This window comes from Drosophila suzukii, chromosome 3 (genome assembly GCF_043229965.1).
Source record: "Drosophila suzukii chromosome 3, CBGP_Dsuzu_IsoJpt1.0, whole genome shotgun sequence".
Classification (NCBI taxonomy): domain Eukaryota; kingdom Metazoa; phylum Arthropoda; class Insecta; order Diptera; family Drosophilidae; genus Drosophila; species Drosophila suzukii.
In genome coordinates, this window is record NC_092082.1 from 65403859 (window position 1) to 65412804 (window position 8946).

Here is an 8946-nt window from a genome sequence, read left to right on the forward strand (position 1 = left end):
AGTGGCCAAGTCAGAAGCAGAAGCAGAAGCAGAGGTACCAGAAACAGGGCCCAGATAGCCGTCATGCTTGGTCATGGACGCCAAATGGTTGACAGACTCTCCAGACAGCTGCAATGGCGCAGGGGCAGGGTCTCGGTGTTGGTTTATGGCCTGGCTTTGGGCTTTGGGCTTTTGGCCAGGGCTTAGGGCTCCCGACCCGGCCGAGATGCATCGAGGGTCCGGAGAGGCTCCGCCTGTTTTTCGACCGCTTTTTGCCGATTGGCCAGAACGGGTTGGCCGAGTGCCGCAGAGCGAGACAACAGGGCGCATGAGCCACAAATTCATGGCGAGCGAGCGAGTGGCCACCAACTGAATGGTGTCTCGAGTGAGATGGAGCCACTCAGGCAGCCAGTGGAAGCGGGACACAACATGCCTTAAGAGCAGGCTTCGAGCCAGTCCCTCTCTTTTGGCCACACTCTCTGGGCCAATTCCGCAACACGTGTTGGCGTGCTGGCCTGCGTGCAAAATAACCGAGTTTTTTAGCCGCTCATCCGACGCGTATTTTGTTAATTTAATTAAACAAAAACGTTTTGTTTGTGTTTTTTCCATTTGTTGCTGGCCAAATGGTTTTTGCCCCGTCGCCGAGCACAAAATGAAATTGGAATCGCGCTCGTGCACAACTTTGAATATGTTGAGCTCTCTCAAACGGTCGCTGCCGCCGATATTTCTGCTGTTTCTGTCGATTTTTGCCCGTCTGCTGCGACATTTGCGCTTTTTGCGGCATCTTGTTTTCCCTCCGATTGCTGTACAAGTTGTATCTGCCGTTTAATGACTTGCGCCGTTAAGTTTTAATTGAAATATCACACACTTGACCACTGGAAATTGCCATTGTAATTGTCAGCCGGGGTTTCGTTGGGTTTTATGGTTTTATTTGGGATTTAAGTAGGAGCGCATTGGAAACTGAACCTGGATTATCTGGGAGACTCCCGTCAGCTAGGTCAATTTGAATTTTTCATTGCCTGCCTCATCAGCCAAAGAGAAATTTGGAAAAGAAAGGGGTTTTATAGCAAAATTCAGTATGTATATATCAGTACGTAACTATAATCAAATGTATTTTAGATATTAGTTTTTTTCTTTTAAAAGAAAAATACTTTTTTATTATTTAACTTATCAACAATGCAATGTAACCATATTTTCATCTTCTTATGTTGAAACAGATTTGGCAATTTTTTTAAACTTTGTTAGCACGAGTACTGTTTTATTTGATAATCTCTCTTTCTTAATAACGGTGTAATGTAACAAAATTAAACCACCTTTAAATCTAGGTTAATTTCCCAAAAAAAGACAGTACCTATATTGAAAACGGAAGTTTTTCCAGCTTTAATGTAGAACTCGCATGTTTATCGGCCAACACTGGAACTGAGAAAGTTTTAAAACTTCCGCACGTGACTTCCGCGACTGTAGTATTGTCGATCGGCCTGATGATCCCAGTGGCAATTGAAGAGGCTCTTGGCCAACTCGGCTGTCAGCCTGAAGAGTTAACGATTGCAGCGGTAATTGGAGCCAAGTCAGTCCGTCGAGGCGTAGGCGATTAAAAGGCGATTATTTCAATTGTGGCCCGAGAAATAATGATGCCAGTGGATGGATGGATGGAAGATGCTGCCCAGGTAAGCCACCAAGAAAAAGCAGTCAGCTGTCAACGAATTCGGCCTAGTCGTTATGTTAATGCGCCAAAACCGTTGACATTTATTGGCAGTTATTTATGGCGGACACTTCGCGCGGACTCTTGCCGGGACACCATTTTGGGACCTGGCCATTTTGGCGACCAGCGCTGCCCGACTATGGAAAATTCTATAATTGTGCAGGTGACAACGCGAGTGGCACGCGCTGCTGACGCTGATTAGAGGCAGTTGCACCTGCAGCTGCACTCGCCGCAGTTGCAGATACTTCATCTCGAGTAACGCTCGTTTGTCCGCTGGCATATGACCATAAAGATATTATTAATTATGACAATATTGGAGTAAAAGTGTTCGCTCCGGGGTACGACACGGAAAAGGAGTGCGGCGACACTCCCTCGAGGATATTACATTCTGTTTCTGAACTAGATCTTCGAGTAGACTTCCATTCAAGACCTTACTGTGGTAAGCAAATAGATAAAATGCTAAGTTTGTGCGTTCCATCATTATTTATTGTTAAAGTTAAAAAAGAAATGGATTAAAATCAAGGTAACCTGCAGGAGATACAAATTTATCAAGGTTCAGAAATTTTCATAAAAGTGAAGAAATAAAAACACAAGAAACGAAAGTATTTTTACGTTTCGCATTTTTTCCGACCTATATATTTGAAATGTAAAATACTCCCATACCTTGATTTAATTTAAAAGCCCTGTGTGGCTACAACGAAACCTTGTAAAAGATTTTTCATTTAAATATTATGATTAGTACTAAAAAAAGACATTTGTGAACTTAGGTCCATTTTATTACTTTTGAATTTTATATATATTTACCTTTTATTTTAGTCTTGGGCTTTCATGATTTAATAAATCATTTCATTCGTATTAAAAAACTGCTTAGAAAAATATTAAATAAATTCAGTTTTCAAATTACTTTAATTATTAATTATCATATAAATGTACCTTTAAGTTATATCTGTTATCATCCATATTTGCGCACTGTACTGGTATTCTACACCTGTGAGATTTGTTTGTGATATGCTTGACTAATGAGTTTATTAGTATTTATATGGTCTTCCTTAGAGCAGTCTGCAAGGCGTATTCAAATGAAATCGACGTTCCTCTTCTGGATGGAAACGGTCTTCCAAGAAATATCGATATCAAGGCACGTGTCATCTCTTGGACTGTCTGATGAGATGTCCATATCTGATGGGTGTTCGATTTGTCACAGCGTCCAAAATTGGGCATTCAATGTTGGACAAGTGGCTTGTGAAAATATTTACCGTCATAGCCTAGGATCGCTTTTGTATTCTATGGCAAATTACCATTTATATATTTTTAAAATGTTTATATCAACTATTTTGATTACCTAGAATAGCATTAATGTTTATTTTAAGGAATTTATGAACACAACATAATTTACTTTTAAAGCAGGATATCTTAAACAAGTTTTTTAATATCTGAAAAAGGGTTAAGTATTCTTATTTAAGTAGCTCTCATATTTTAAATCTTATATCCTTTTAAAAGTGTGTTTACTAACACTATTTTATTTGTATTTTATTAAAAAGCATTACTTGAAGCTCAAGTTACCAAAGAAGGTTAAATGATAAATGAACAAAATTTTAAGACGAGGGAAAACATATTTTTAACTGATCCTACAACTCGTCTCTAGTTCTGTTGATCAGAGTATAGCGGTGTTTCGAGGGCATAAGTTCCTTAAACTTGGATTCGTGAACAACCGGAGGGAGTTGAACGGGATCGATCGTAGACTCAGATTTTTCGTCATCCTCGAGCGCTAAGTGGAAATTAAAATGGAGGGATCCGTTGAACAGATCATCTATGAACTTTTTGAGGACGCCGGGCTGGTGAATATCCTCGAACCGCGGAAATAGGTACATGTGGATGAAAGAGTCGATGGCGATTACTGGCAGATCATCCAGGGACTTGCCCATATGGTAGAGCGGGTGTTTGAAGAGCTTTCCCTCAGCAGTCAGGAAATTTACCCTCGTCTCATTCTCTAGCTGGCTATGAATTGCCTTCTTGAACTGCTGGATGGGATCCAAATCGTTTTTGTTGTAAAACAGCAATACAAATGGTAATCCCTCCTCTGAAAGCTCTTCGGCGTTATCGAATGTAATTTCTCGAACCAGCGGCACACACTTCTTGTCAACCCATGCGGTCAGATTTGTAAAGCTGGTCATGTTGCCCTGGTACTCACTGTATGCGTTCTTGGGATTTGGAATCGAGGGATCACCTCGAAAGATCAGGGTGTTCTTTCCAGGTAGTCGAAGATCCTTAGTCAAGTCACCGAAGCCCACAAGGAACCTGTTAAAAAAGGGTGTTGAAAATATTACAATTAATATGTATTTAAATCAATTGTTTATGTATGGATATGTTGTAATTTACATTAGTATCAATAAATTCAGAACTCAATCAAAATTGTTTGGGAAAAAATAGTGAAGTGGCCTTAAGGTTGGGGGTATGTTGTAATTTTTGTAGTGACAATATTTTTACATAACTACATACCATCATACAAGTTTTTAAGATCCTTTTTTCTAAGTTCTTTAAAAAATCATAACACGATTAAATTAAATTTGAAAAAAAGTTTGCACAATATGTTATATTTGTCTTCCCAAATAAAAATTTACGGTAATGAATAAGCGATGTATAGCACAAGTTTTTTAAGTGTCTGATCAAATGAAAATGGAAAAACAGATTTCAAAATTGTAATTATTTAGTTGGCTGAACTCACCTACAGTCGTTACGCATTAGGCTCGCTACCCTGCGATATGTATCGTATTCGACGTGGTCCTTCGAAATAAAATATCCAATAACCATACCATGGCCCACGTCGGCACTCTTCAGCTCGTCGATTGTGTGGAACTCCTTGATTGGATCCGATAGCTCCTTTTCCACAAACTGCACAAAGGCCTCCAAAGATCTCTGGCCACGGTACTCCTGATTGCCAACCAATCCATTCCTGACAATCTTTATCGTCGGATACTTAATTATACCAAACTGGTCGGCCAGTATTTCTTCTCTGTCGCAGTTTACTTTTCCCAGGATCACACGGCCAGGTTCGGGGAATTTCTGATGAATCTGCGCCGCCGCCTTCTCGAAAATAGGTTCCAAAATCTTACTAAAACGGCACCACTCCGCATAAAAACTGAGCAACACCAACTCATTGGAATCGATAAATCCGTTCACGTTTTCCTGGGTTACAACCACCGTAGAGTTTCCAGTCACGAGCGAAAGTTGTGGAACTACGACGGCCAGCAAAGTGAGGATTTTCAAACTGCCGCCCACCTTCATCTTCACACGACTGATGACGTTTGTGGGTTATTTTCAAGGATTGATACCAAATTGGATACGATCGATTTTAAAATTAGACGCGTATTTAATGGATTCGCTCTACCCCCATGAAAATATACCAATTTTTTAGATCATTTCTGGTTTTATACCAACATTTACAATCATGAAGCTGGTGTGTTCCATGAACATCGCTCATTTTGGAACCTTGGGCAAATTTGGTAGACCAACATCCAATATATCATTAATAAGTTGTTCAAAGCTTTCGAGCTTTAATTTTCAACAAAATTTGCAATGAAAATAAATAAATAAATTACAAAACGACAACAAACTATCAGGGACTCCTTAAGTCAATTCGGAGGTATATAAAGCCAAATAATTCAGTAAAAGTAAGCTTGACTGTAATTAAAATATAAATTGTATAAAGTTTTGATCTAGCTATGTTTTTTTTGTTTGGTCTTTCACGAATGATTTCTTCCGGTTGGTAAACTCATATTGTACCCACTATAATATTTGAATAATTTTAACCTCTTTATTTTAAATGTTTATACCCTTACAGAGGGTATATTGATTTCAGTCAGAAGTTTGCAACGCAGTGAAGGAGACGTTTCCGACCCCATAAGGTATATATATTCTTGATCAGCATGACTAGACGAGTCGATCTAGCCATGTCCGTCTGTCCTTCCGTTTGTACGCAAACTAGTCTCTCAGTTTAAAAGCTATCGGGCTGAAACTTTCCCAAAAGTCTTATATCTTTTGCAGGTAGTATATAAGTCGGAACCAGCCGGATCGATCAACTATATCTTAGCTCCCATAGGAATAATCGGAACAAAATTTAACAAAATTCTATCTTCTATCTTCTTTATCATATAAAAAATTAATTGGAAAAATTATATGAAACAAATTATAGCTTCGGTGTTTTTTAACATAAAACCTCCTACGCGTGGAAATAACATTTTTTAATTAGTTCTGAATTTCGAATTTAGTTGTATTAAAATCGGACGACTATATCATATAGCTGCAATAGGAACGATCGGAAAATTGGTGGGAAAATTATATGAAACAAATTATATCTTCGGTGTTTTTTGACATATTATCTTATACTATTGGGAATATCATTTTTTGTATTTTTAAATTTAATAATTATAACTCAAGGGTATACAAACTTCGGCTTGCCGAAGTTAACTTCTTTTCTTGTATTATTTAAATATAATTTTACCTTTTAAATAATAAATAAATAGCAGATTTTCATCGAGGAGAGAATATCCAAGTAAATGGTCCAAACCATAGTTACGGAAAAAACTAATTCGATACATCAAACTTGAATAAATTAACTGTGCCCAATGGATTCGTTTGCACTATTTGGTTATTTAAACAACTAATTTCTGTAGGGCTTGATTTTGTGTAAAGTGGTGTTTTTGAGTGTTTTGCTTCTTAAAAAACCACATTGACAAGAATTTTCTAATTATTTTAAATCCAACTAAATAATCCACATTTTTGTGAAGTTTGTTGCATTCAGAAAACATGTATTTCTGTAAATTTGTTTTATTTTCCATGTTCAGTATTGCAACTTCTATTTGGGTGCCGCCGTTCTGTAAGTATGCACTTACATTCTACTAAAATTGGTATTAACTTAATTAAAAATGAACTCCAGGTGACCTTTTAGTAATAGATTCACCTTTAAGTAAGAATATCAACCAACAAATAGCTTGTTTCCTACATATTGTCCAAAATTTCAGAATGCTCCCATTCCAAAGATTGCGAGTGTAAGTAATTCTTTATGAACGTTCTAAATTAAATATTTACTTTAAATTTTACATTAGCATATAGGAAGTGCTTAGGTCCTAAATACACAGTATGGTGAAAGTAATATAAACTATCGATGTGCATTTCATATATAACATCTCATAGGGCACCCAATAAAATTCCTTGCCAGCTAAATAGATGATATACTGGAAGACTTGGATGCTAATGATGCGTCATGGTCATGGGACGATGTCTGCAGTTCAAGACGAATTTTCAGCAGACAATTTGGCAAGCTGTCAACGCCACTCACAGTTGAAGGGGGCGTGGCAGGTTGGAGGTTTTAAGAGGGTAAGAGAATCGACAACTCGGAGCTAATGATTGTCTGCGGAAGGACATCAATCAATCCGAAGTTAAAGCATAACCACCCTCAGGGGAGAAATCGACCCGTTTATGTGGCTCTCACATTAAATAAATAAACAAACTTATAAACTCATTCAAATCATATTTAAAAACCATCGCCGAACAGCAGGAGCAGTAGCAACAGCTGTCCATTCATAAATTATTAGTTGAAGCTTATCAAACGTGACCAAAATCGGAACGGAAAAGTTAATAATAAAAAAGAGGGAACAGCAGAGGGCCAGCTGTTGCTGTTGAAGGGCCAAGCAAGTGTGAAAAATCAGCAAAACGAAGGTCCAGGGAAATATTGTGAGTCCCACCCCAAAGAGGAGTGGAAACTCTTGACAGTACGAATGGCTCACATGTGCTGTGTTATTATCTTTTGGCCTGACCACAAGACGTGTCAACTTGCGGTTCCATCTTCAGCCGAAAATATTTCACATATAAATCAGGCTAAGAAAAACCCGTAGAGTCGTGAGCTTACAAACTTTCTTTTTCAGCTGGCAAGCCGCTTATAAATTTTTTAGCAATATCTCCTGCTCGATGCTGCAGTGAACAAAAATAGTTTGAAAGTATCATACGGATATTGAATTTTTATCCAAATATTTTGTTCGTATGAAATATTATTACTATTAATAATTAAAAATCGGGTGTCACAGAAATCGCTTAGGGACGGTTGCTGTAAGGTCCGACATATTATCTATAAAATTGTAATGTGCTTTTGAGTAAATTTGCTCAGGTTTTAGGAACAGTCCCTTTAAGGCATACTTTGTTTTAAATCATCTACATCATTTTTGCTACAGGGACTTTACTTTTGGTTGGAAGAAAGTTTTGAGACACCTCTGTAAAGGTTTTACATAAAATAAAAAAACAAGAGAGAACGCTGTAGTCGATGCCATCGACTATTAGATACCCTCAGCTAAGAAGAAAGCAAGGTTCCTAAGATCGTACTCTATATTTGCTTATAACTGCGAACAAACTTGCGCTGCCCAGGAATCTGTAGATACTACATGCTTATCCCATCTTTCTAGCTCTTATAATTTCTGAGATTTCAGATTTCACTAGATCGACTATTGATCGTGTTCAAGAATATATATACTTTATAAGGTCGGTAACGCTTCCTTCTGCCTCTTACGTACTTTCCGACGAATCTAATATACTTTTTTAATCTACGAGTAAGGGGTATACAAATTGACCAGATTGTCGAAGTAAAGCAAATTCTTAAATTCTTGATGCTGTAAGCAAACATTATTTTATAGAAAACGATTTCAATAAGCTATACATATATATAACAATTTTTTCAGAGAAGGTATACCTTAAACAAAAAAGTAGTATACTTTCCTTGAGTCCTTAATATTAATTTTTTCTGTGCATAAAATCAGCTTATTGAAGGGACATGTGGGTGGTCCGTTTGTCCTCAGTTGTGGTCAATATTACAGGACTTGTCCTACCCAAGGTACGTCTTAAAGGCGAGGTCTTAAAGGTCTTCAGCAGCTCGGGGCACCGCCCAAGTTGTCGGGCCATGACTGCCACGGCAAGGTGACGTAATTATAGATGTACTGGTAAGTCGCCTGCCTTCGAGCCAAAGTGCAATGGACGCGAGACAAAGCAACCCTTGCATGCAGCGGACGGCCAGCAAACAAATTCGCAACGGGAACCGGTGTAGCTGCGAAATGTTAAACGTTGAATGCTAAATGGCAAACGGCAAGGACAACAAATTCAAGGAACAAGAGCCGCAAAAGGGTTGACACGGCCCAAAAAACCGAGTAGCCAAGTGGGCGTAAACCAACGCCGTGCGGTTGTCCTGTAATTAAAAATGGTATGAGTCCCTTGCAGTGTTGAAA

The 8946-nt window shown here is 38.3% G+C and overlaps 1 protein-coding gene and 2 long non-coding RNA genes across 5 annotated transcripts; 2 read left to right on the plus strand and 1 right to left on the minus strand.

Moving 5' to 3' along the window:
• Positions 1-468: 468 nt before the first annotated feature.
• LOC118878040 (uncharacterized) lies at positions 469-2153 on the plus strand. The gene is made up of 3 exons (XR_005014614.3): positions 469-1055; positions 1358-1646; positions 1736-2153. It is a non-coding gene; the product is annotated as an uncharacterized lncRNA (long non-coding RNA).
• Positions 2154-3161: 1008 nt separating this feature from the next.
• LOC108011282 (endoplasmic reticulum resident protein 44) lies at positions 3162-4973 on the minus strand. The gene is made up of 2 exons (XM_017076388.4): positions 4404-4973; positions 3162-3976 (listed from the first exon to the last, which is right to left on the minus strand). The coding sequence occupies exons 1-2, from the start codon at positions 4961-4963 to the stop codon at positions 3307-3309; spliced, it is 1230 nt and encodes a 409-aa protein (XP_016931877.4). The 5' UTR covers positions 4964-4973; the 3' UTR covers positions 3162-3306.
• A 1404-nt stretch (positions 4974-6377) lies between these two features.
• LOC118877989 (uncharacterized) lies at positions 6378-7186 on the plus strand. Of its 3 annotated transcripts, none has more exons than XR_010654209.2 (4): positions 6378-6554; positions 6615-6644; positions 6700-6726; positions 6784-7186. It is a non-coding gene; the product is annotated as an uncharacterized lncRNA (long non-coding RNA). The 3 variants fall into 3 exon arrangements; XR_011603993.1 differs by having other exon boundaries at positions 6515-6554; positions 6615-6726; positions 6784-6815; positions 6872-7186; XR_011603992.1 differs by having other exon boundaries at positions 6515-6554; positions 6615-6726.
• Positions 7187-8946: the final 1760 nt, after the last annotated feature.

Coding starts and splice junctions, on each gene's coding strand:
- LOC108011282 (XM_017076388.4), bottom strand. CDS start 4,963: ATGAAGGTGGGCGGCAGTTTGAAAATCCTCACTTTGCTGGCCGTCGTA. Junction 3,977..4,403: donor CTAATGCGTAACGACTGTAG/GTGAGTTCAGCC, acceptor CTTTTTTAACAG/GTTCCTTGTGGGCTTCGGTG.